A 26,772-nucleotide genomic window follows, 5' to 3' on the forward strand; every position below is an offset into this window, starting at 1 on the left:
CATGGCTCCATAGTAAATCAGTTGGCCAAGTTAAAAATAGATTCTAAACATAGCAGGAGTAGAAATTCAATCTAATACCAAGTCACAGAAAGCAGTGACAGCGGTTGCAACAGAAGAGAATAGCAGGCGTAAACCGATTATGCACTTGTATGCGATTGCCCACCGCCATTTCAAATTCGGTCTAGCCCTTCTCTGCCGCAGGAAATACGTACACGCGCACACATGCATGTATATATATCTACACGTATGCAAATAAATAAACAAAGAGGACCTATCCGTCCTTATTTCTCTGCAATGGCATCATTTATAAACCCATTCTTTTGAGGCTTTGGTACTGATTAACACGTCCCAGATACACTACAACCACTTGCATTTCCTTAAGATCTTCAAGTGCAGGAGAGAGGACAGTTCACGTCTGGAATGTCCGGGGGACAGGTGCACAGCATGGCGAGGCTAGTAGGTAACTAGAAAGGATGGGGCACAAAAGCCACATTCAGAGCTATTCCCTCTGCGTCCAGCAAGTTCGCAGTGGCAGACTTAGAAAGTTGGGTTCTTGCTCTGTCGCTGTTATTTGAAACCCTGGGAGCCGGTATGTCAGATAAAAACGCCAATTTCTGTGCCAAGGACTCCTTCCCTGGAAGCACAAATGGCTTTCAGGAGAAGGCTGGAGCTTTGCTTCTTCTTCAGCCCCTGACTTTAAAGCTGTTTCGAGCACACAGTTTCCTTTTTTGCAGTAGCCCGAGTGTCCCAGCTGTGTGCATGATTCTTTGGGGAGGAAGCCATGAAACGTGTGTCCCTAACTCACATAATCTTATTCCATAAACGGCAAGAAGAGAATGACAGATGGGTGTGTATTATAACTTGAAACAGAACATCACATCAAGCAAATCGTTCCATAAAAATACAGGTGTAAAGATACATTTGAGAACTGAATTCTTGGGGTACTGTATAAAGGATTTTTTTAAAAAGTTACAGAAGGACTCACCGTTATATTGATTTATTAATTAAGGAGCAATAACCCTTTTCCTTAAAAAAAGTTTGAGAGAGGTTTATTTGTAAAACATGAACCAAAATAGGATTACTAGGGACAAAAACATAGAGTGGTGAATAGTGTGGGTTTTGGACTCAGACTAGCTGGGTTCATAACTCACTTTGGTCCATACAAACTCATAGGGTTGGTGTGAAGGTTAAAAGTCCTACATGTAGTTTTGGGCCTAGCACATAGGATTGCACATATTAGTTATTATTTTATAAAAGTAACAGAGGGCATAGATATCACTAAGTACCTGGGATAAGCTGATTACTGCAATCAAGGACTGATTTTTCCCAAGAACTAAAGAAAAAAAAAAGAGATTTTTCACTCTTTGGCAAAGAAACAATAGGCATTCATCAAGGAAGGCAACCCACACTTAAAGAGCAGATTGTTGTTATTATTATTTTTTAAAATTCATTTATTTAGGAGAGAGCAAGAACAGGGGGAGGGGCAGAGGGAGAATCTCAAGGAGGCTCCACGCAGAGCACGGAGCCTGTCTCAGGGCTCAATCCCACGACCATGAGATCACGACCTGAGCTGAAATCGAGAGTCGGATGCTGAACCGACTGAGCCACTCAGGCGTCCCTTAAAAAGCAGATCCTTAACTGAAACTTGGAACACAGGACATTGCGTGGAATGGCGGATTATCTTCAAGGGCAGGCTTTGCACACGACAGAAACGGTCGTCCGCTCTCTGCAAGGGCCGAGCGCTACAGCAGCCGCGTGAGACCCAGTGGAGAAAGGAGACATGTGCCAAGTTCTTCGCCTTAGGACACATAGGCGCGGGACAGGGAAAAATCTAAAAAAAATGGAAACATGACAACATTTCAAATCACTGGCATCTTCCATGTGCCTTTAGCAGAAGTGGTTCACGGGTCGTTCATAACTTGCCTACATTTTTGGTCCAGCAAGTATTTGTTTCAGACATCGGGCAAAGGTGTACGGGTTATGAAGACGGACTTCGATGTTCCGCACGTGCATTAAAGAGCGAGCCACGGGCTTCGGATACTTGAAAACTTCATGTAAAGATGAATCAAATGTCTCCTCTCCTCCCAGAGGGAGGGCTGGTGGGGTTGGTGCCAAGGGGATGGGGCGGTCTGCAGACAGACCATGACAGCGTTTGACTTGAGAAACCTACAAATGATCTCAATCCCTAGGATAGCGTCCCAGTGAGTACATCAAGTTCCAGGCCCTGTAAGACGAGGAGATGATGAAAACTTTAAGACAGGTTTCACCAGTCCTTCTCTCTATTCACAAATTGGCCCTGTAGACTTTGTCTAGTTTCCAGAAATATTGAAGGTGTTTTGGAATTAGATCTAATTGCTCTGTTCAGCGCTCCCTCGCCCCTGGGCATTTCTCTAACATAGTACCTTTCTTATTATACTGTGTCGTCCCCCCCCCCCCCCCCCGTCAGTTCTGATGTACCTGTTCATTAATTGAGCCAAATTATCTAGAGAATACAGTTGAAAAAGAAGAGCTCAGGGACAAGGCCGTGTTTGACACAGTTTCTTGAATGGATTGGTTCATTGATTAATCCGGTGTTCCCAAACTTTATTCAGTTGCTCTTTACTTCTGGTTTTTGTCATGTCCATGTTACTTGCACAATTGGATAACATTTTCTCTAATTTGACATCAATTGAATAATTTTTAAAATTTAGTTTCATCTGAAGCAATATTTGTGAAATGATGGGTTTGAGGTGCTCGATTTTTAAGGACATATTTTGAAAACCCAACTATGTAAATTTAAAAAAATTATGAGCCACCTGACATAGTCTACCACTCATTTGGGCAACAGGGGATTAATAAACTAATAACATTTTGAGCTTGAAAGGCATCTTTTGGCTTTTCTAATCCAACACAGACTTCCACGGAGGTTAAGAGATTCGGCCAAAGCCACTGGCCAAGGGGACAGTTAAGAGCAGAACCTTCGTCTATAGTTTAATGTTGCAAGTTTAGTGCTTTCTTTGTTTGGTTGCAAATTTAGCTGATTAGCTGTTTAAATATGGGAATTTCCACCAAATAAAATAATCTTAGTCTGGGTATAGATGGTGTGAAAGTACTTCCTCTGTCAGTAGTTAATAGGTCCAACTGCTTACGATCACGAATACTTTTCTTATTCACCAAAGCAATAACCGTCTCCAATTTTTAAAATATAATAAAAAGAGTACGATTACATTAATAGAAAATTTTAATAATGGGGAAATGATGGGGGGGCCAAAATGAGATCTGCTTAATTTTTTTGCTCTAAAAAATAAAGCCTATTAATAAAAACAAACGAAGAATGCTATTGAGGCTTAATCCTCTTTTTTAAAAAAATATTTTATTTAGGGGCACCCGGGTGGCTCAGTCAGTTCAGTGTCTGCCTTAGGGTCAGGTCATGATCCCAGGGTTCTGGAATCAAGCTGGAGTCTGCCGCTCCCCCTGCTTGTGCTCCCTCTCTCTCTTTCTGTCAAATAAATAAATAAAATCTTTAAAAAAATAAAAAAGATTTTATTTATTTGAGAGAGAGCACACGAGGAGGGGGAGCGGCAGAGGGAGAGGGAGAAGCAGGCTCCCCACTGAGTGGGGAGCCCATCGCGACGTGGGGCTGGACCCCAGGACCCTGAGATCATGACCTGAGCCAAAGTCGGATGCTTGACTGACTGAGCCACCCAGCTGCCCCAAAGCTTAGTCCTTTTTAAAATTGGGATTCTATGGGGTGCCTGGGTGGCTCAGTCGGTTGTGACCGACTCTTGGTTTCGGCTCAGGTCATGATCTCAGGGTCATGAGATCAAGCCCCATGTTGGGCTCACACTGGGTGTGGAGCCTGCTCAAGATTCTCTCTCTCCCTCTTCCTCTGCACCTCCTACCCCCACTCTCTCTCTCTCTCTCTCTCTCTCTCAAATAACAGTAATATAATAATAATATAAAAATAAAGATTCATTAAAAAAATAAAACTGGGATTATATCTAACTGATATTATTCTTGTCCACCTTACTTTAATGTAGGGTACTGTTATGGACCATGAAGAAGCATCCATTGCCAGGATAGCTCAAAGCTGGACAGACAAGAGTGTAACAGTCTTGGATGGCATATAGGTATGTAGACCCTGGATTGGATGTGAAATTTGCCTTTAACATTATCAACATCCTGATCCTATTTAACATGCTTGATCCTTAAATTCTGCTTGCCTTGTTACTAGGTAAGTGATACTTCATGTACGAGATAATAATTACCATCCTAAGATTTCAAAGCATATGTGTAATCCAGTGGTAAAGATGTTATGCCCACTTTAAAGACACAGAGGTCTGATAAATATTCCACAGCAATTCTAGCAGTAGAAATTCCCGAATATCAGAGAAAAAGAGAAATAAAATTCAGGATTCTAGAGCTCTGGCTCTCTCATTATGCTGGTCATTGTTAAAGTGATCATTTTTAAAAAATAATTAACATAAAGAAAGGGTCACAGTCTCTGGGCACTCACATGTTGAAGAGAAGGGCATTAAAAAGAGGTATACATAAGCCTTCATTCTGTGCAGACATAGTTATTTAAGATTCAGGGAGGGTTTTATGTGTGTGGGCATTAATTTTAAAAGTATTTATTATATGCTTGGTTTTGCATGCTTTTTTGGTGCATTGTTGTATGATTAGAACAAATACAACACACAGCCCTCTCCCCTACGAGATAGCTATAATTAGTATTAAGTTTCTAGTTAATATTCTACTCAGTTAAAGGTCAATGAATTCAAAGGCCTTACGATCCATTTGAGGCACTGAAATAAAACAATCTAGTGAATAGATTTTGTCAAATTAAATTCACAATTTCCTGCTCTTCACATGGGGGTTTAACTCACCTCTTACCTCCTGGAGAAGGACACCGTCAGTCTAATCCAATGACATCCTTTCTCCGCCTCCCCCCAATGACATACTTCTGTGGTGTTCTGGATAACTGAGAATTGATCACATGTTGTAGATATGAACCACTCTGGCCACAGTAAGAGTATAGTATGCACTATACATCATTTGAAGGAGAAAGTAGCTATGGTGGGTGAGTATTTCAGTTTTGTGGGTCAATAACTTAGTAAATTTGGGACCAAAAAAACCCCCAAAAAACCCCCCCAAACCATGGGGCGCCTGGGTGGCTCGGTCAGTTAAGCATCTGACTTTGGCTCAGGTCATGATCTCGGGGTCCTGGGATGGAGCCCCACATTGGGCCCCTCACTCAGTGGGGAATCTGCTTTGCCTCTTCCTCTGCCCCTTCCCCTGCTGTGCGTCCTGCCTCTGTCTCTCTCTCTAATAAATAAATCTTAAAAAAAAAAACAAAAAAACCAACCCAACTCAAACCAAAACCCAAACAAAAACCTGCTAGCTTAAAACTACCAGCTCAAAAGGTATCTCAGCAAATAGAGAGCAGGTGTCAGCTATCATGTTTGTGAAATCCAAGTGTGCCTAGCAGACGGTCCTGCACACAGTAGGCACTTCATGTTTTCTGTACTGAGTGAACCTTCCTCCTGTGAGAATGGAGAGGGAGGGTAACATGAACAAGACGGTGCCCTCTGGCTATATGCCCCCCAGGCATTTGGGCTGACTTCCTTTTAAGGTGTGGTGGGGAAGGGTTGGGAGCATGTGAGAAGAAATGAGTGGGTCTAGAGAAGTAGTCAACCCTCTCCCAGGTAGCCAGCCCTCCCCTGGCTGTGCCGCACCTGCCCCCTCTCTCTGTGTGTGAGATAGACTTTCCCTTCCCACCCAAGCCTTCCTAAAAATAACTTCCTTTCTAACCTCTCTCCAGCTGCACCATTCACTCTCAATCTCACACCTTCCCTTACCTTCTTGAAAATATAGCTGACCCGAAAAAAGAAGAGTATGAAGAAAAACCCAGCAATACTGGAGATTTTTAATCTTTGTGGGTTTGTATTGTTTTGCTTAGTGATCGTGTCTGCTGGGGTTGGGGTTGCAGATCCCTGTTCTGGGGGAGTTACTAGGGAAAGTGGGAATGCAGCAAGCAGTTAGCTTCCAATTCACAAGAATGTTGAGTCTCAACTGAGTGTTATTTGCAGACATTTTAGTAAGTGGCCCTAATCATAGGCCAGGCCTATGCAGGCAAGGCGAGGCACAGCATGGAGCCAATTTCTCCTCAATTCTAAGGCTGCAAATGGTATTGGAATTGTCTATAATACAAAATAATAGTGCTATATAAAGAAATTTAAAAATCCGTATATACATCTATCTAGAACTATTTATTTATCCCTCAGGCTATTTTTCTTTTGTCCTGTAAGAGCCATGTCAACTGGCGTTAATCTGTGTAAACTCTGGGAAGGAAAATTAATTATGGTAGTGGTAGCATTGAAACGGTAGGGTGAAGGAAAAGGGCCGCATGGGCCAAGCACACCCTCTTACCGTCTCAGAGACTCAGAGTCGAGAACTTTACGAATCAGGAGCCATGTCTCTAAAATATCGCTAGGGGGGTGCCTGGGTAGCGCAGTCGTTAAGCGTCTGCCTTCGGCTCAGGGCGTGATCCCGGCGTTCCGGGATCAAGTCCCACATCGGGCTCCTCTGCTGGGAGCCTGCTTCTTCCTCTCCCACTCCCCTGCTGTGTTCCCTCTCTCACTGGCTGTCTCTATCTCTGTCACATAAATAAATTAAAAAAAATAAAAATAAAAAATAAAATATCGCTAGGATTCCAGGATGTGTATAATGTCCCCTTCTGTTAATTTTATTATCCTATTTCTTTCCTCATCAGCAGCAAAACCCTTAACATTAAAAAAAAGAAAAAAGTGTACATGATTGTATTTAAGGGTAGCAAGGATGGTGGGGACAGAGAGATAGAGATGACCGAGCCCCCTTCCTCTTGCCCCATTGGCAGATGATGCCTCCTTCAAGAGTGGGTAGAGCAGGCCAGTCCCTGGGACCTGGCAGAGGGAGGAAACGAAAGATTCAGGAAAATCAGAAGACTTTGGGGCACAGCAGTAGAAAAGCGGCTTTTCCTTAGAGAAGCCATTTGGGGACCTTCACTCTGGGTTTCTTCGTCTTTCATGCGGGAATCATACTAGTCTCCTTCTTACGGGGATATTGTGATGAGTAAGCCCGATAGTCCCTGTAAACTGCTTGGCAAAGTTCCGAGAACACAGTAAGCACACCGAAATAGTACGTCTACCGGCTGGGGAGCCATTGAAGACTCAGCCAGCCAGGGTCCAAAGAAATGCAGTCAGGCCAGACGTCGAGGGAGCCGCAGAGGGGGCATCATGTCCAAACTGGTCAATCGTCTCCGTATGTCCCTCTAACCTCCACATCACCGCGGGTGGGGACACGGGGTCCAGGGGAGAAATGACATGGCCAAAGTCAAATAGCTAACGGGCAGTGCGATTCCATCCTGGGTCTGTTTAAAATCCTATTAGCTTGATTCTTCCACACAGCATTATCTCCTTACGGAAATGTTGACATAAATGAAACTTAATTTTCAAAGATTATTTTTGGAGCTGGAACTAAAAAATCATTCCCAAGTCAATTACCAGCATCATTCTATGCTTTTTCTCTATTTTCACAGTTCTGGGGGGAAGAGGTTATGGGAGCAATCGTAGACATTTACTGACTCTCTGGGTCAGCTTCTACCCCCCCTTCGCCTCTCCGGTCTTATTTTTCAATGAAAGAACAGAGACTCACCACAAGTTGCCTAGCGCTGAGGGTCCCTGAAAAGTGCTGCTTAGGACAGGAAATGTTTCAGTGATGAATTAAACAGTGACTCGCCGTGTCAGTGTGTGTTTTGAAGTGGAACAGACAGCAACATGTGCTTTTGAGAAACATAGGGTCAGGAGTGTGATTTTTCGAAATGCTTTAAGAGCCGTGGTTTCACGTAACATTTACTTTCAAGCTGCCCACAAGTGCTGTAGTCCCAGCTTCCTGCTCTGGGTCCCTGAAAAGCCCAGAGCAGCTCTGGCTCTGAAAATGCTCTTGTCCGGGGCCAAGAATTTAACACAGTTCTCTGTCTTTCTCCAGATGCCTGAAATCTCAGTCTGCAGGGAGTGGGGAAGGAAGAGAAGATGAGCAGACCACTGGGGCACGGGGGGGCGGGGCGGGGGGGGTCACTCTCAGAGAGTGTGAGTTTTGTCTCCTTCTTCTGCCTTCAGAAAGCTAGGACCTCAAGTCTTTGTCCAGACGGGGACAACGTGTATGGCGTTATCTGGTTCCCTCAGAGTCCCTAAGTCTCTGCCAGTGGCTTTGGGTGGTGTTTTGCAGCGGTAAAAAAATGAGGGGGAGGAAGGTGACTAATTCTGCCCAGGACTGTTGCCCTTCTCTAAATATTCACGTTACTAAACAGGATATAACAATGATATATTTATTCAGAAGTGGTATCGCACAGGGGCTCTGAAGTCAGAACTAGATTCCTAGCCAGCTCTCTTGTTGACTGAGACCTTAAGCAGGCCTTTAATGGGAAGATGTAGCTTTTTCATCTGTAAAACAGGGATACCACTATCAGCCTCATAAGGATTAAGAGATAATGTATACAAAGTAATTAGAAGAGTTATTTTTATTGCTATAACCCTAATGAAACCAAGCCGTTATTCTGTTGTATTCTGGTCAGGTTTTCATGTTGAGACCCCAGGGTAAGGTTACTCACCTATAGGTACAGATGGTGTCCTGAAGGGCTGGACTTTTTTTTTTTCATGATTTTATTAAGTAATCTCTACACCCAATGTGGGGCTCAAACTCACCACCCCAAGATCCAAGAGTCACGTGCTCTACCAACTGAGCCAGCCGCGCGCCCCAGGGCTGGACCTTCTTGATGTTAATCATCTAGGGAAGGGCTGTAACCTTCTTTAGGAAACTGGAATTAGACAAACCAGGGAAGTAACTGCCTCCCTGTAATTTCCTGGGTCTAGAGCTCAAGGAGTCGAGATATGCTTAAAGCCACTTCTGCTTGAGGCCTAAAAATGGAAAAGTGGAAACGAGGAAGGGGCCGCACGCTGAAGATGCTAAGCTCTATCACGTATGTTATGTTATGCAGTGAAGGGTGTGAGGCCTGGAATCAGACCACCTCCTGTTGTGTAGGAAAGCACTGGAAAAGCGAACTCTCCCAGGGGAAGCTGAATCTCAGGAAAGAAGTTGGAGTTTGACCTCCGAGGGCTCCTTCCTACGTGGAAATGGGGGTTTATCTCAAAGAAAGTGGATTTCCTTGCAAGTCCTTAAGCTTTGAAAAGCTTTCAGTTACATCTATTGGATCTCATGGAAACTCCAAGATAAGGAGTTTTGCACATTGCCGTTTCTATTTTTCTGAGTTAACAGAGTTTTTGTTTTGTGTTAAAGATTTTATTTGAGAGACAAAGCGCGCGCAGGAGCAGGGGCGAGCAGAAGGGAGGGGGCAGGCAGAGGGAAAGGGAGAGGCAGACTCCCCACTGAGCAGGGAGCCCAGGACCCTGAGATCCTGACCTGAGCCGAAGGCAGACACTTCACCGACTAAGCCACCCAGGCGCCCCCGAGTTAACAGTTTTCTTTTTCTTTTATTTTTTTAAATATTTATTTTAGAAAGAGAGCTAGCGAGCAGGTAGAGGGACAAGCAGACTTTATGCTGAGCATGCAGCCCCATGTGGGACTCCACCTCAGGACCCAGAGATCCATGACCTGAGCCGAAACCGAGAGTCAGCCACGTAACCAACTGAGCTGCTCAGGCGCCCCAAGTTAATGGAGTTTTAAAAAGATGAAATAAATGACTTGCCTAAGATCATGTCAGTCCATGTTTTTTTAATTATTCCTAATCCAAGGAGGTTTCAATTACCCCCGGAATAGGAAAGTAGACATGGTGTGAAGATTTTTTGACTCTGATTTTACCTTACACCACTTACCCTTTCCATTTCAGCCACATCTTCAGTAACTGAGTCAACTGTATTCAGATGAAACATCTGTGTCCCCTCACCTGCGTGGAACCAGCCCGTGAGAACAGATTCAACTCACTATAAATTCAAACACGCAAAAGGACATAACCTGTACATATCCATCGGGCCCCACTGAATAATTAATCAAGCATGTCATTGTCTAAAACTATGTCCTTGTTTTTTTTTTTTTAATAGGCTAGTAGTTTGATTTAGCCCTAAGACTGTATAATGTCTGAGTGGGACCAAAAATAATTTTCCAGTTTGGAATTTCAGAAAAACTCATGAAAAATCACTCTGAGAATCGTAAGTGAAAGAACACTTGAGTGGCATATGGTATTACAAAGTTACTCAAAGCCGTAGTAAGAAATGGTTCTGCTGTTGTCCAAAGAAAGCTAATAATATTTTAAAAGTTAAAATTGTAATACAATCAGAAGTTAGTTTTCTACAACCAAAGAAAAGTGGAAAGTCAAGTCGGGTAGCATAAGGCAGATAATTACTCACTGGCACTGTGGGCCTCTATTTTGCTATTTGGATAACCACTTTTTCACTTTGTGGAGTTTTCCAGAATAATGATACACTTTCATATGCAATCAGTTAATTAGTCAATTGAAAAATATGTATTTATCTCCTAATACATGTTCCCAAATTAGGCAAAGTACTGTGGGTACATAAAAGATGTACACGATCAGGCTTCTGTCTCTGAACCTACCTGGAGTGGAGGGGTTAATATACACTGCTTTTTTACTCATCCCAATTTAGAGAAACAGTATGGTCTTAAGTCTGCTGTACAAATTCAGAGAAATAGAGACTAATGTGGTCTGGAATAATCTAAATAATTCTTGCTAAGTCATTGAGAAGACTAACTCCTATCTTAATTTTTAAAACATATATTATTTCAGACCAAGAATTTAAAAATTGTAGGCACCGGGGATATGGGGACAAATAAAGTGTTTCCTGTCCTCAAGAGCTTACAGTACAAGCAAATATACAAAGTCATTGCAAATCAATGGGAGAGGCTCTAGAATGGGAGCTTTGGACCACAGAGGAAGAGGTTGACCCGGAGAGCTGCATGGAGTAGGTGACCTTCAGGGAGGTCATTGCTGACTGCGAGCAAGCAGACGTGTGTCTGTGGGTCGGTGAATGCTGGGCCGGGAGAGGGGTGGGGGAAGCCCTTCCAGAAAACAGGAAAGTGCCAGCAGCCTAGGAGAAGGCACAGTGAGTGAGAAGTCAACCTGAGCCCAAAGCTGAGGTTTTCCTACGTTTATTTCAAAGCCCTTCATTATCTGTATGCAAAGAGGGCGTCTTTAAAAACAAACAACTAGACTATAATGACTACGAAATTTAAATATTGTGTGAACACTAATGATTACTTTCGCATATTCTGGGGTGTCCAGAATTTACTGTAAACAACCGTATTCATTTTATGTAAGTATCTATCTCCTAACAGAAGCCATTTTGTGATGATTCAATCGTTTCTCATCAATTTCAAAGAGAACGCTGGTCATAGCACCAAAGGAGTACCTGCTCTAGAAAAAAGCTATTTTAATGAAGAATTGTTTACTTTCGGGTTTACTGAGCGATTACAGGACCAGACTAAAAGGAGCGTAACAAGCATGTTAAGAAAATCATCCCGTACTAGTACCTTGTCCTTTGAAGGCTTCAACATTTAGTTAACCGTTCATACGTTTTCACATAACGTCCTTTAAACCAGTACGCGAACGCACTTAAAAATCATCCAACATTACCTTTAAAGTTTTATATTCGTTTGAACCACATAATTCAAAAATCATTTCAGAAAGGAAACGTTCTAGTAGAACGAGCCAGACACCTAACGTCCTGCGACAGCTGCGGAGTTTGAGACACGCGGGAGGTACGACTTCGTAGTAACCTTAGCTGGAGGTCACGTCAAACCTCACGAGCAAGGGGACATTTAACCTCGGTGTAGAGGCGGCCAGGCGGCCACGTCTCCGTTGCCATGAGAACCTTCCAGTTTGTGTCAGCAACGGCCGCCTTGACGACGCCGTGTTTGCTCCGCGGCCCCGGGTTCGCGCCGTCGCCTCCTGGACGCCCCCCGCGCCCGCCCGGCGTCCCGGCGTCCCGGGCAGCCGCGAGGTGCGACCTCGGCTCTCCCGCCGCGCTTTCCAGTCCGCAGCGCCAATCCCGCGCGGCGCCACGTCGTACCCTCGGGCGGGGAGGGAGCCGAGTCCTCGGGTCCCCACGCGGGTCAGGAGGAGGGAAAGCAGGGCCCGAGGCGCTCTCACTCCCTCGGCCCGCGAGGCCGGAGAAGGCCGCGCTCGCGCCGCGGGAAGGAGGGGGGAGGGGACGTGGGCGCGCGCGGGGGGAGGGGCGCGCGTTCGGAGCCTCCCCCCGCCCCCGCCCTGGGGTCTCCCGCCCTCAGGGATCGGAGCCGCCGGTGCCCCAGGCTAGACTCGCGCGGGGGCTGGAGGGGGCAAGGACGCCGCGACCTAGGGTGACGCCAGGCATCTCCCGGGCGACGGCTCCGCAACAAGATGGCGGACGATAAAGAAAGGGAAGGCACAGGTAAGAGCCGCCCGCCGCGACCCGGGCCCGCAAGGGGACGCTCCGGGCGGGGTGGGCCGCCCTCCAGCGGAGTCCGCCCCGCGGGGAGAGGGCCCACAGGGCTGGGGCCACTGACGCGCCCTGCAGCGCACGCCGCCCTCGCCAGCGCCCGCAGCCTCCCCGCCGCCGCCTGAGCCCCGCCCCCTCCCTCTTCTTGTCCCCTCCCTCCTCCCCCCGCTCCCCCCACTCCCCCTGCCTCCCCTTCCCGCTCCCCCTCCCCCACCGCCTCCCACCCCGGGAGCTCCGAGCCGCGGCTCCGGCGGGCGAGCCCGATAATGGCGTCCTTGTTCGCGGCCGCCGGCACCCCGCCTCCACAGCCTCGCCCCGGCCGTTGCGCCGCAGGCGCTACGCCGGAGGCTGCCGGGCTGCGGACACCCGCGGCGGCCGGGGTGAGGACCGGCTCTGGCCGCCCGCGTCTGGCGGACCTTCGGGCCGCGCCGGAGCCCCGCCCGGCGGGAACGCGCCCGCCGCCTCCATTTTGCCTGCTCGGTGGGGACGTGAGGGGACGTGGGGGGGACGGCCTCGGGCTCGCGGGCGCCCCCTCCGCGCCTGCGGGCGCCCCCTCCGCGCCTGCAGCCTCCGAAACGCGCGCCCGTGGGGGGCTGGGCGGAGCGCCCGCGCGCGGCAGCGTGAGGAGGGCCGGAGAGCAGCCCGGAGGCGGCGGCGCGGGGCCGCGGGCGCGCCGGCCGAACCCTGGCCCGCCACGTTGAGCGGCGGCCCCTTGACATTGTGTCAGTGCCGCCCCGAGTCCCGGGCCCCTTCCTCGGCCGCTCAAAAGTAACAGCCCTTGTGTGCGTGCACTCACTGGCACACTCGCGGCAAAAACCCGTCAAACCGTCGAGGTAAACATCCTAGAAATGAAAGTATATCCTGTCCTTGTTTCCTTTCTGGGGAGCCGCAAACACCAGGTCACGTGTCACTTCCCTCCGCCTGCAGCCAACTTAACATTTACAAGTGCAGAAACCGGCCCCGAGGTAGTCAGTCACTTGTGGGCTAAAATCACAGAAAATCAGCGGAGAAACCGTGGAAACCGTGCCAAAGATCTACCTTTGGATAAGAGTAATGCTAGTTGATTTATTTATAGGGCTGTTAGTCTAGAGAGTCGGAAGTGTGTTCTAGATGTTTCCTTTACTAAGATGGCCTAATTTTTTATTGTGCTGCTTTAAAAGTAAAAGGTACATCCGAAGGAAGTGATTACTTTTTTTTTAAAGACTAATTTTAAAGGGTTTTATTTTTATTTTTTTAAGTTTATTTATTTTTGTTTTTTTAGTAGTCTTTACACCCAGTGTGGGGCTCGAATTCTCAGGAGATCAAGAGTCACATGCTCTTCGAACTGAGCCAACCAGAAGCTGCTTTAAGACAAATTTTAAAACTTCCCCAGAAAACCAAATGATTTAGTTATTTACATAAAAATGGAAAAATCATTAGCAGATAAATTAACATGTTAATTATGGATATATATATTTTTAAGATTGATTAGGCCAGCACGAGAGAATGGATCATGTTGCAAATACAATTTTTTCTTTATTTTCTTAAAAATAGAGCTTTTCTGATTTTTCAGTTTTCAAAAATACTTTTCTGTTTAGAATAAAGTCAGAGGAAGAAAGTTCTGTTCATAACTGTAGAAGAAGTAATGACAAAAGCTGGATGTCATTCTTTCTGCTGGCGTATATTTAATGCCTATGGAAGGTGTTCTGATTACTTGAGAATCAAAGGACATGCAGGGAGGGGAGAGAACTGTAAGCTGGGCCCAGCAGCCTGTGTGCCAGACCTCTTTCCAGGTGTGTTATATCCCCTCCCCGTCTGTGAACACCAGTCAGAGCCTCCCTGGGAGCTTATCAGAAATGAAGAATCTTGGGGCGCCTGGGTGGCGCAGTTGTTACGCGTCTGCCTTTGGCTCAGGGCGTGATCCCAGCGTTCTGGGATCGAGCCGCACATCAGGCTCCTCCGCTAGGAGCCTGCTTCTTCCTCTCCCACTCCCCCTGCTTGTGTTCCTTCTCTCGCGGGCTGTCTCTGTCAAATAAGTTAAAAAAAAAAAAAAAAGAAATGAAGAATCTCGGTCCCTGCCCCTGACCTGCTGAACCTATCTGCGTTTTAACAGATCTGTAGGTGACCCAGATGCACATGAAAGTTTGGGAGGCAGTGTTATGTGGTATATTTTATTTATTCTTAACAGTTCTATGAGTTGATTATAATTGCAGTTGGTAGGACATGATGAAATGACGCCATGTTGCCTGAGGGTAAACTAGCAACTCATTTGGCATTTATCATCTTTGTATGAACATAACTGCACTCCCGTATTTGATTCTTAGCTCTGAAGGTCGAAAAATTACACCTAACCAGTTAATCAGAATCAATCAAGATTTGGGGTTTCACTCAAGCTAACTAATTAATTATGGATTCTGAAGGGGGGTATGTTGATACTTAACCAGAAAGCTGATCTCAGCAGTATTTTGTTTTACGAGTATTAAACTTTTGGGGAGGATGAATTTATATTTCAAAATGTCCTTGATGAGCATGGAATCACACAAAAGAAAGGATAGTTTTGGAGGATATATCCAGTACCCTGTAACCTTTAAGAGGAAAGGGACCATTTTCTTTTTTTTCTTTTTAAATTTTTTATTTACATTTAATTTGGTTAACATATAGTGTATTATTAGTTTCAGGGGTAGAGTTTAGTGATTCATCAGTTTCATATAACACCCAATACTCATTAGATATAATGAGCCCTCCTTAATGCCCATCACACAGTTACCCCATCCTCCCACCCACCTCCCTCCAGGAACCCTCAATTTGTTCCCTACAGTTAAGAGTCTCTTATGGCTTGCCTCTCTCTGTTTTTTCTTATTTTATTTTTAATTCCCTTCCCCTATGTTCATCTGTTTTATTTCTTAAATTCCACATATGAGTGAAATCATAGGGTATTTGTCTTTCTCTGACTTATTTGGCTTAGCATAATACCCTGTAGTTCCATCCATGTTGTCGCAAATGGCAAGATTTCATTCTTTTTGATGGCTCAGTAATAATCCATTGTATATATATATACCACATCTTTGTCCAGTCATCTGTCGATGGATATATGGGCTCGTTCATATGTTGGCTGTTGTGGACGTTACTGCTATAAGGAAGGGAACCATTTTCTGATCTGTTACACTCGGTGTCTTGAGGCGGTGCCCAGCACATGGTAGGAACTCAATATTTACTGAATCCAGAATATTTGAATTAATTAAAGATGTTTATGTTTTAGCCAAAACATTACTTGCTATTTCCTAAAAATCTATTCTATACCCAAAAGTACATATACTATTTTTAGTGTGTTTTTTTTCCCCACTCATTCCTACAGGTAAGCAATAAGCTTCTATTATTTCTGGCTCAACAAACGTCTTTTTTAAAAAGATTTGTTCATTTCAGAGAGAGGGAAAGAGAGAAGGAGAGAGGGGAGGGGCAGAGAGAATCTCAAGCAGACTCCCCACGCTGGGCGCAGTCCCACGACCCATGAGATCATGACCTGAGCTGATACCAAGAGTCGGTCGCTCAACTGACTGAGCCATCCAGTTGCCCCTCAACAAGCATTTTTTGAGCCAAAGTATTCACTGGCGTGTCTTTAAAAACAACAACTACAAAAATCCCCTTTGTAGAAACATACGTTTATTTTATTTTATTTTTAAAGATTTTATTTATGTATTTGAGACAGCACAAGCGGGCAGGAGGGTCAGAGGGAGAGGGAGAAGCAGACTCCCTGCTGAGCAGGGAGCCTAATGGAGTCCATCCCAGGACCCTGAAATCGTGACCTGAGCTGAAGGCAGACTTAACTGACTGAGCCACACAGGTACCCCCCCTTTTTAAAAAAGATTTTCATATATTTTAAATAGTTCATCTTTAATCTTGAGATGTTTTTAAAGTTATAAAGGAAGATTAAGCTTCTGGATTTATATCTAGCTCTTCTTCAACATTTAGGGATTAATCTTGGTGAAAGTACTGAGAACATTGTTAACAAAAATTAACTATGACAGGCTATTATGTTCTATTTATAATAGTTTCCAAAAGATTATATACACTGAAGTTGTTCTATTCCTTTGTAGCATTTTTGTGCTTTAACATAATTTATTTTTTCCTAGGGACGAGTGGGTGGCTCAGTTAGTTAAGCATCTTCCTTTGGCTCAGGTCATGATCCCAAGGTCCTGGGATCGAGTCCCGCATCAGGCTCCTTGCTCAGCAGGGAGCCTGCTGCTCCCTCTGCTGCGTTCCCTGCTTGTGCTCTCTTTCATTCTCTCTGAAAAATAAACAAATAAAATATTTAAAAAATATTTATTTTTTCCTAGATTAAAAAATGCATATAGTTTTGTTAGCTAACAAAGAAAAGGAATTTAAATTTTAGAATCAAGTTAATTTTAAAAAGTTAATTTTGTTTTACTGAATGTTTGAAATAGGATAGCAAAAATTGTTTTTGAAGTTCTATTATTTCTCTCAAGTTTGTTCAGCCAGAACATTTTTTTCCTTTTCCTTCTGTTTTGTTTTGTTTAAATAGAGAATCAGTGCAATTGTTGATTCTTTGAATCTTTTAATCTCATTGTTTCTATCTCCTTGAGAATTTTACATAGGACTGCAAGGAACTTCTGTTTGTAATTAGAATCATGTCTAGGAAACAAACTGCTTAGGAATAAAGTCCTCTAACTTTTGGCAGGCCAAGGAGCTTTGGAAAGTATGTCAGTTTTTTTAGTAAGCCTCAGATACTTAAAGCCTGTTTTAGAATTTACTATTTTTGTGTAAAAATATTGTTTGTTTCTTTGCATTGCTTGGTAAAGTGCCTCCAGTTCAACTATCAACTCCTAACTGGAGAGGTTTTACAAGTTTTTGTTTATTTCCTTGTATTGTGCCATTCTTCTGAAAAACCAACATTTGAAAAGCTAAGGTAAAAAACAAACTACAGGTGGATATTACTTGTTAGAAAGGGGACTGTTGATAGTACAGAGTATGCTATGGAGTAGTAGAAAAGTGGAGTAAGACCTCAATTTCCCCAGGCTCTGTCTGATCTTAGCCAAGATGCTAGACCTTAGGAGCCTCCAGTTCCTCAAATGTAAAGTGAGAATAATTTTACCTACTTCATAGTGTTGTTAAAATGGAGATGGTGTCATCTTACCCATCTTTATATCCCCAGCACCCACGTGATGCCTCGCAGTAAAGAAATGCTGAATAAATAGGAAGGAAAGTGCTTGGCACATTCTAGGAAATAAGTAGCTATTAGTATATGTGTGGCATGGAATCTAGGAGTGAAGAAAAACTTAAATCTAAGTCTTACCAATTATTGGTCACATATGATGCCTTCATGCCTATTTTGGGGGCCATTTAGTAGTTTTCTCCCTAGATGGTTAACAGTCTCGGTAGAGACTAACTGAAGAAGAAAACTAACTTACACTTAATTTCCTTCCTCTAATTGAAAATAAAATTTGGAGGAAAACTGGACTGAAATTTGTCTTTGTACTTACCTATAAAAATCCGTCAAGAAAATTCATACTTTAAAAAGTTAAGTGGACAATGAGACAGCATTTCACACCCATTAGAACGGCTATGATAAAAAATAAGTGTCGGCAAGGTGTGGAGAAATTGGAGCCCTCGTGTGCTGTCGACGGGCGTGTAAAATGGTACAGCTGCTGTGGATGATAGTACGGCAGTTCCTCAGAAATTCAGATATTGAATTACCACATGATCCAGCAACTTTACATCTGGCTTTATACCCCAAATAATTGAAAGCAGGGACTTGAATAACTGTTTGTACACCCATGTTTGTAGCAGCATTATTCACAGTAGCCGAAAGGTAGGAGCAGCTCAAGTGCCCGTCAGTGGATGAATGGTTAAACAAAATGCAGTATAATCACACACTGCAATATTATTCATCTTCAAAAAGGAAACAAATTCTGACTTAATGCTACCACAAGGCTGAATCTTGAAGATACTATTCTAAGTGAATTTAGCCAGTCACAGAGAGATGAGTACTGTATGATTCTACTTACATGAGATTCGTAGAGTAGTCAGATTCATAGGAACAGAGAGTAGAATCGTGGTTCCAGAGAGAAGGGGGAAAGGGAAGTTGTTATTTAATAGGACTAGAGTTTCAGTTTTTGCAGGATGAAAAGAGTTCTAGAGACGGGTTGCACAACAGTGTGAATGTAACACTACTGAACTGTGCAGTGGTTAAGACGGTTAATTTTTTATGTCTGTCTGACCACAATTTAAAACAGATCGAGTGGAAATGTTGACTACATCCAAAATGAAAAAAAAAATTGGCACTTTTTTTGGGAAGGCAATTTGGAAATTCATGTTAAAGAAAAAATGATATCCACATGCTTTTTAAAAATATACTCCTGGGTATTTGTTCTTAGAAATATATTCTGAAAAAAAAAAGAAGTAAAAAATAATTATTTTAAAGTTATTTATAAATTTGAAAATATGGATAAAATCTACTTGTCCAACAAATGGGGGATGCAAACTAAGTTGTTACGTATTGATTTATTGAACTGTAGCCTTTTAAAACAATATATAAAAATTAGATGTGTAAATGGGTAAAGATTATAGGAGAACACAGGCGATGATATCAGGGTGGTTAGATTTTCAGGGGCATTCATTTTTAAAAGTCTCACTATTTTATTTATTTATATGTTTAGAAAGATTTTATTTATTTTATTTTATCTATTTATTTGAGAGAGAGAGAGAGAGCCAAAGCAGGGGGGAGAGGGAGAAGCAGGCTCTGCAATGAGCGAAAGCAGGGGGGAGAGGGAGAAGCAGGCTCTGCAGTGAGCCCCGAGGTGGGGCTCAATCCTACTACCAGATCACGACGTGGGCGGAAATCAGGAGTCTGGACGCTCAACCGTAAAGTCTCACTATTTTAGTGTAATTGCTACAAAAGCTTTAAAATCCTAACTATCCTAGATATTTTATCTTCTAGATATAAACTATTTTTATATTTTAAAATCTGTACCCTAACTATGAATTATGCTTACCTGTTTGTGAACACATGTTTACCACATCCTGTACTTGACAATGCTTTGTAAACCTCTAGTATGGACTTTATAGATATTAAAAGTGTAATAAAATAATTTATTTTTTAAATGCAGCAATAAATTTGGACTCTAAAACCTGGGCTTGAATTTGGATCCTGCTTTTTTTCAGATTTTGCTTGGGTGTGTCACTTAATTTCTCTGAACTTCAGTTCAGAGAGTTCCCAGTCTAATGAGCACTTAACTCTGAAGTGGGCACTGAACTAAATGTTTTTACATGAATTAAGTCATTTAATCCTTCCAACAAACCTATGTGGTAGATGCCTCTATTAATATCCTTTCTACAAATGAAGAAACAGGGGCTCAGTGTCAGCCACAGCAGGTAAGAGTTTGAAAGTCATCACTTCTATTACTACAAACTGGAAGAAACACTTGGTAATTTTGGCAAATTCTTGGAGGCTGCGTGAAATACCCTAAGAGTGAGAAACTCCCTGGGAGCCTGTAGTCCTAGGAGATGCCTCACACTTTCTTGGGTTTTGCTTCCAGGAAACCTACCAGGTCATCTGGTAAAGAGCCAAGAAAGACCCCTTGTTGCTCTAGCAGGGGGAGGGGGAAGGTAAACATTTCGAAATCTCCTGAGAGCATTCTGCATAACAAAGACCTACTCTCTGGGTGGAAAAGACTTTACCAGAGCTTTGTACTCCCTGCCTGCATTTAACCAAGTCCAGTCCCCTGGAGCATTCCTATCTCATCTGAGGGGGCTGGGAGAAGCTAAAAAACACTTGCGAAGGTTACGGCCCAGAGACAAGCCCAGTAGAAGACTGAAGTTTAATTAGGAGATAGAATGCTTCCCTTCACTTACACTTTACCACCACATCACAGAGTTGTACTACAGTAATAGTGGATTATAGCTGGAATGTGTGGTACACACTAAGGAGGAGTCCTTAGAGGAATCTGGCACCTACGGCTATAGCAAACATTAAACACAGTCCTATTCTTAGCCAAATTGTTATGAAGTCTCTTGACTGTCTTAGTTCCTATTACTTGAGTGTTAAGTCTGGCTTTCAATGAAAAATTAGAAGGCATGCAAAAAGCAAAAACACCATCTGAGATCAAGTAAGCATCAAAATTAAACTCAGATCCGTGATACATATCTTGGAATTATCAGATTGAGATTTAAAAGAGCTATGATTAATATGTTGAGGGCTCTAATGGAAAAAGTAGACAACATTCAAGAAAAAATGGGTAGTGTAAGCAGAGACATGGAAATTCTATGAAAGAATCAAAGGGAAATGTTAGAAATCCAATGCCGTGGAACAGAAGAATACCTCTGATGGGCCCATCCTAGACTCAACGTATCTGAAGAAAGAATGATAGAACTCGATGATTTCAATAGAAACTTCCCAAACTGAAATGCAAAGAGAAAAAGAATGAAAAAAACAGCATCCGAGAGCTGTGGGACAATTTCGAAAGGTGTAAAACACATAATTGGAATACCAGAAGAAAAAGAATGAAAGAATGGAAAAGAAATATTTGTAGTGGTAATGGACAAGTTTTTCCCCAAACGCCCCGAGACACCAAAGCAGATCCAGAAAGTTAAGAGAACACCAAGCAGGGTAAATACCAAAAAATCTATGCCTAGGCATATCCTAGTCAAACTGCAGAAAACCAAAGACGACAAGAAAATCTTGAAAGAAGCCAGAGGAAAACAATCACCTTACCTGGACTTTGTCAGAAACCATGTAAGCCAGGTGAGAGTGGAGTGAAATAGTTGAAGTGTTGAAAGATGTGACCAGGTTATTTTTTAAATAATCAATATTGAATAAGATACCGTCCAAGGTCCCTAGCTGTGTGGTGAAGCAAGAGCTCCATTCAAGTCTGACTCCAAAGCCAATGTCCTTAGCCTCTGTGCCTCACATAGAGAAGTAAAGTGGAAATTTATATAAGGAAGAAAATTTAAAAATTAAATAAAATTTACCCATCATCTCATTATCTAGAGCAGTAGTCAAACTCCAGTCAGCATCAGAATCACCGGAGGGTTTGTTAAAACATAGATTGCTAAGCCCCCAGGTTTAGAATTTCTAAACCAGTAAGTCTGGGGTGGGAGTATGAGAATTTGCGTTTCTAACAAGTTACCATAGGATGGGGATGCTGTTAAAAACCATTGATCCGCAATCTAGAATAAAGTTTGCGATTTTAGTGTATTTCCAGATTTTTTTTCTTGGCAGATTTGTTTTTCGTTTGTTTCATGTAGTTGATAGTTGTATATAGTTTTATATCTAGCTTTTTCACTTACTATTATAAGCACTTTCCCATGTCATAAGTGTCTCTCAAACACATCATTTATAATAGCTGCATTCATCATTATTTATGGAATATATTTAGGTAAGCTTTTCCTGACTGTTGGATACTTAGATTGTTTCTAAATTTTCTGTGCTATAAATACTGTTGCAGTCATTGTTGGTCTACAGAGATCTTTTGACCCAGCTTTGATCCCCATCCTTTACTCCCCTTTGGAAAAATAATTTTCACTTAATCTCACCTCTTTTGGTTCTTACTAGGTACTAAGAGAGGGTAATCTAATTTCTAAATTCTGAGTACCTTGTTGTGACCCTTTTATACTAATTAATTCTTTTTCATTTTTTTGTATTCTAAGGCACATAATTGCCAGAGTTTATGATCAGTGTAAGATACATTTTTGCTTATTTGTCTATCCTTTTATAGTAGAAACTCCATGAATTCAAGAGACTTCGTTTTTACTGCTGAATCCCTGGAATTATGGACAGTGTGGAGGATGTAGTAGTCACTGAAATATTTGTTGAATGAATGGATGAACCAGGAGTAACACTTAGAGTGAAGAAATTTAATGTTACCCTTTATAGTTTCATTATGGGTAAATGTATTTTTCAGTTAACCTTTAAAAAACATTGAAAATAGCTCAGAGCTACCCCCATTACATTTGGAGAGGCACTCAGACTGGAAACACATATTTAATCTAACCTCATAAAAAACTAGAATGACACTTCCACTTCACCATGGTGATCAAGCACACATGTTTATTTTTATCCTCCTTGAAACCCCACTAGAATGATAGTAAAGGAATTAAAAGGCATAGACCTACAAGGGTAGGGAGAGTGGGGAAGGAGATAATAGCAGTTTGTAAAAAGACATTGGGAGAAGAAAATAAAAAGAGATTAGGAGAGGACATAATAAATTATTAAATGGATGGACGAGTGGCCACTAGCCTAGCAGAACCAAAAGAAAGAAAAGTAAGTCTTAGAGGAAGGAACCAAAAAGGAATAAATCAAGTGGAGCTGTACTACCCTGGGGAGGCTCAGGATTGGCAGCAGCAACCGTCGCTGAAGGCATGTGTGGAGCTAATTATGTGACATTTGGATTGAAGTCCTAGGCAAGTGGTTGGATCCCAGGGAATAACCAGGTGATCACTTCCCTCCGACTCATGCAGGGGACACTCTGATTATTACTATTTTTTTTTAAAGAGGTGGGGCGGGGGACAAAGGGAGGAGGAGAGAGAAAATCTTAAGCTGGTTCCCTGCTCAGCACAGAGCTGGGCATGGGGACTGATCTCATGACCCTGAGATCATGACCTGAGCAGAAATCAAGAGTCAGATACTCAACCAACTGGGCCACCCAACTGTCCCTCTCTGATGACTTCAAATCAGAGAGACAGGATTTAGGGATGCCAGCACCGTGGATGGTAGGGAGTGATGTGCCGTCATTATTATCATTACCATCTTTGATATAGTAGCTGAAATATTATTAAAGTTTGTATGAAATTCAGTTATGGTCACATTGATGAGATCTTCTGAGTAGGACCCAAAATAATAAACCTGAGTGGTTGTATGTCGAGTAGGTTGTCTAAGAGATGCGGGTTTGAAATTCTCAGATTTGCACTGATGATTACATTATAAAATAGTTGTACTAAAAACTTCAAAAGAAAAGTGAAAGGGAATCCAGATTAAAAAAAAACTAAAGTGAAATCAAGATAAAATGAAATTTCATATGAACTGGGATATAATCAAATGAGAGGGAAGGTGTCTCAAATATGACCTCAGTGTCAGTGACTTTGAACTGTTACACTTTGGCTGCCTACTTCCGTGGCCAAACTGGAGACTGCCGTAACCTAGAATTGTGGCACCTCTGACATCTTAAATTCAGATATTTCGTTCTTGGGTGGTATCTTAGTCAATATTGATTATTTAAAAAATAATTTTGTAATTTTTTGAAATAATTCAAACTTTGTGAAATATTTTCAAATTCACAGAAAAATTGCAAAAATAGCAGAGATTTCCTACATTCCCTTTACCCCAATTCACGAATTTCAACATTTTGCCTCATTTTTATCATTCTCTTGCTCATATATAATTATGTATTCTATAATATACATCGTAATATTATGTATATGATAACGTTATATACACGTATATTTTTTACTTGAAACTTTGAGACTATGTTACGTACCATTGTGAAACTATCCCTTAATACTTTGGTGTCTATTTGGTGTATACCTATAGAAAGGTAGTCTCTTCTGTAAAGTCTCTATCTAGTTTAACCTAGAGACAGTCTTTTATTCTACAGTCCACATCCCGATTTTGTCTGTTGCCCCAGCTGTTGAGAGCGCCTGTCCTAGCATTGCCCACCTACCACAGGTTTCAGTCCAGCTCACGTACTGCACTGAGTGTCTGGCCTCTAGTCTCTCATCTCCAGCAGCCCATCAGTCTTTCTTTGTCCATCCGGCCCCGATTGCTTCAGAAAGGCTTTGGGTCATCTGCATGACTTCACAATCTCATCTCTCTAATCCCCTCACCTCCCTATTCACTCTGCAAACCTTTCCACTTCGTATAGGGCAGAGAAGATATAAGCCATAAGATAGAAATCCTCTCAAATTTTCCTGACACATACACATTTATCTGTACCTACCGGATTGTGTAAGCCTCTGAAATGGTTTCCTTGTTTTCATTTCCCATCCTGAAAATCTGGTGATCTGGTTATGAATCCTCTAACCTAAAACCCTGTACTGTTTTCCCATTGCCTTAGGACAGACAACAATAACAGAGCAGACCAGGATGCTTTGTTTCTCCAGGTCCATTTCTGATCACATGCCTGGCACTGCCCTCCATGCATCCGACCCTTTGTCATAATGAACAGTTTGCTGTTCCCATCATGGCAGTGGTGGGCCTGTGCACGTAATGTTTCGTCATCGTGGGCTTCATTTAAAAAGTTGTGTTGCTTCATAGTAAGAACGTGAAGTCTAGGGGTGCCTGGGTGGCCTATCTGTTCAGCACCCGACTCTTGATCTCAGCTCAGGTCTTGATCTCAGGGCCATGAGTTCAAGCCTGGTGTCGGGCTCCACCCTGGGTATGGGACTTTCTTAAAAACAAACAAATGGGGCATCTGGGTGGCTCAGTTGCTTGATTTTGGCTCAGGTTGTGGTCTCGTGGGTCATGGGATTAAGCCCTGAGTTGGGCTCTGTGCTCAGTGAGGAGTCTGCTTGAGATTCTCTCTCTCTCTCCCTCTCCCTGCCTGGCTTGCTGTCTCTCTGTCTCTCTCAAAATGAATGGATAAATCTTTAAAAACAAACAAACAAACAAAACCATGAAGTCTGTAGTAAATCTTTACTGATTCAAATTCCAGCTCTGCCACTTAAGAGCTGGGTAACTCCAGGGTAAGTACTGATCTGTTCTAATTTCTTCACAAGTTAACTGAGTATAGCAGAACCTGTTTCATATGGTGGCAAAGCACGTAGCAGACAGCTTCGCGTGTAGTAAGAGCTCTATCCGTGTTACCAATCATTACGTGCCGTGTCAGGCACTGCTCTACATTGGGGGAAGAATTAGATGTGGGCCTTGACCCTCTTAGAGACGATATTACTGTAGAGAAGAGAACCATAGTAACATAATTATTTAACTGCATTTGGGATAAATACTTCAAAAAAGTTCAGGGTTCCAGAAGAGGGACACTTAATTTTTTCTTCAGGGGCTTTGAGCGTGACACTCCCTCCTACTAGTTTTCAGCAAAAGGAATGGAAATTCAAAAGGCCAAAGCAATGAAGGAGCCTGGCTTATTAGAGGCATTGAATGAGGGCCAGGGTAGCTGGAATGGAGTGACATGGTGAGGAGTGATGGGAACTGAGGTTTGCAGAATAGGCCCAGGCCAGGCCTATTTGATGACCAGGTTGAAGGGGGGGTGGTGCTGACCTCTGTTGAAGAGGAAAAGGAAGCCATCAAAGCATTTTAAACAGGAAGATAATATATTTGGTTTATGTTTTTAAAAGGTCATCTGCTGGGGCGCGTGGGTGGCTCAGTCAGTTCGGTGTCTGCCTTCGGCTCAAGTCACGATCCCAGGGTCCTGGGATGGAGCCCCGTGTCGGGCTCCCTGCTCAGCGGGGCATCTGCTTCTCCCTCTCCCTCTGCTCTCCCCCCCCCCCCCGCATGTGCTCTCTCTCTCTCTCTCTCTCAAATAAATGAATAAAATCTTAAAAAAAAATAAGGTGAAAAAAAGACATTCGCTAAATGAAAGCACAAACGAAAGCTGGATGAGGAATAAAAGCAGTATGGCAGTTTTAAGGCAGGTGTTTTAGTGGTACAATGTCTTTGGATCAAGTTGAGTATAAAATAAGAATTCAGTAAGAACTGCTCCCTCCCCTCCTAAAAAAAAAAAATCGGGTTCTTGACTTTTTAAAAACAGAGTATCTCTGGAATAGGTGCTGGCAGTACCTGAGACAAACAGAATAATCATGTTATTTGTACTTCTCGTTAATTAACCTTAGGGGCATTTCTTTACCTTCTTTGCTGTGTGTTTTACACTGTTCTCATGGCAGGGATTCCTCTTGGGACTTATTATTTCATGTTAATTTCTGTAGGTGGGGCTTTGAGCACCTTGTTAAATATTTAAATATGTATAAGACATCTTAGGTTTAGGGAAGCACTAAGCTGTACTATTTGTTTATAACTCCACTTGATAGAGATGCCTGGCTGGCTAAGTCATTAGCATGTGTGACTCTTGATCTTGGGGTCGTGAGTTCAAGCCCCACTGAAGAACAAACAAAATACTCCACTCTATAACCTTCAGTGGTGTGACTTTTATTTTGGTTATGACAGCTCCTTCTGTATTTATTATCATTAGTTTCTTTTTTTGAAATTAAATGTAACTTTTTTGTTTGTTTCTTTTTTCTTTCTTTGGTTTGATTTTAATTTGGTATGATAGCTAATTTTTAGCCTTTGCATTCCCATTGCTGAAAAGCAAATATAATGTCAAATTGTTAGCTTTGGTAGTGTCTAATATGGAATTTTTAAAAT

General features: G+C 42.7%; 1 protein-coding gene and 1 long non-coding RNA gene across 5 annotated transcripts in view; one reads left to right on the forward strand and one right to left on the reverse strand.

Annotated features, from left to right (window-relative positions):
- Positions 1-1,457: 1,457 nt before the first annotated feature.
- Positions 1,458-11,820, reverse strand: LOC113262950 (uncharacterized). Of its 2 annotated transcripts, XR_008960563.1 has the most exons (4): positions 9,849-11,820; positions 4,866-4,960; positions 1,928-2,224; positions 1,458-1,831 (listed from the first exon to the last, which is right to left on the reverse strand). It is a non-coding gene; the product is annotated as an uncharacterized LOC113262950 (long non-coding RNA). The 2 variants fall into 2 exon arrangements; XR_003318997.4 differs by lacking the exon at positions 4,866-4,960.
- A 415-nt stretch (positions 11,821-12,235) lies between these two features.
- EFCAB2 (EF-hand calcium binding domain 2) overlaps positions 12,236-26,772 on the forward strand; it is a 113,650-nt gene continuing 99,113 nt past the window's right edge. Inside the window, exon 1 of one of the 3 annotated variants that reach the window (XM_026509554.4) lies at positions 12,236-12,419. In XM_026509554.4, the coding sequence (XP_026365339.1) occupies positions 12,389-12,419 (31 nt within the window). In that variant the 5' untranslated portion in view covers positions 12,236-12,388. The remainder of the gene's footprint in view (positions 12,420-26,772) is intronic. The other 2 variants (XM_057315665.1, XM_026509555.4) reach the window with 2 other exon arrangements.

Source organism: Ursus arctos, unplaced genomic scaffold, assembly GCF_023065955.2.
Source record: "Ursus arctos isolate Adak ecotype North America unplaced genomic scaffold, UrsArc2.0 scaffold_2, whole genome shotgun sequence".
NCBI lineage: Eukaryota > Metazoa > Chordata > Mammalia > Carnivora > Ursidae > Ursus > Ursus arctos.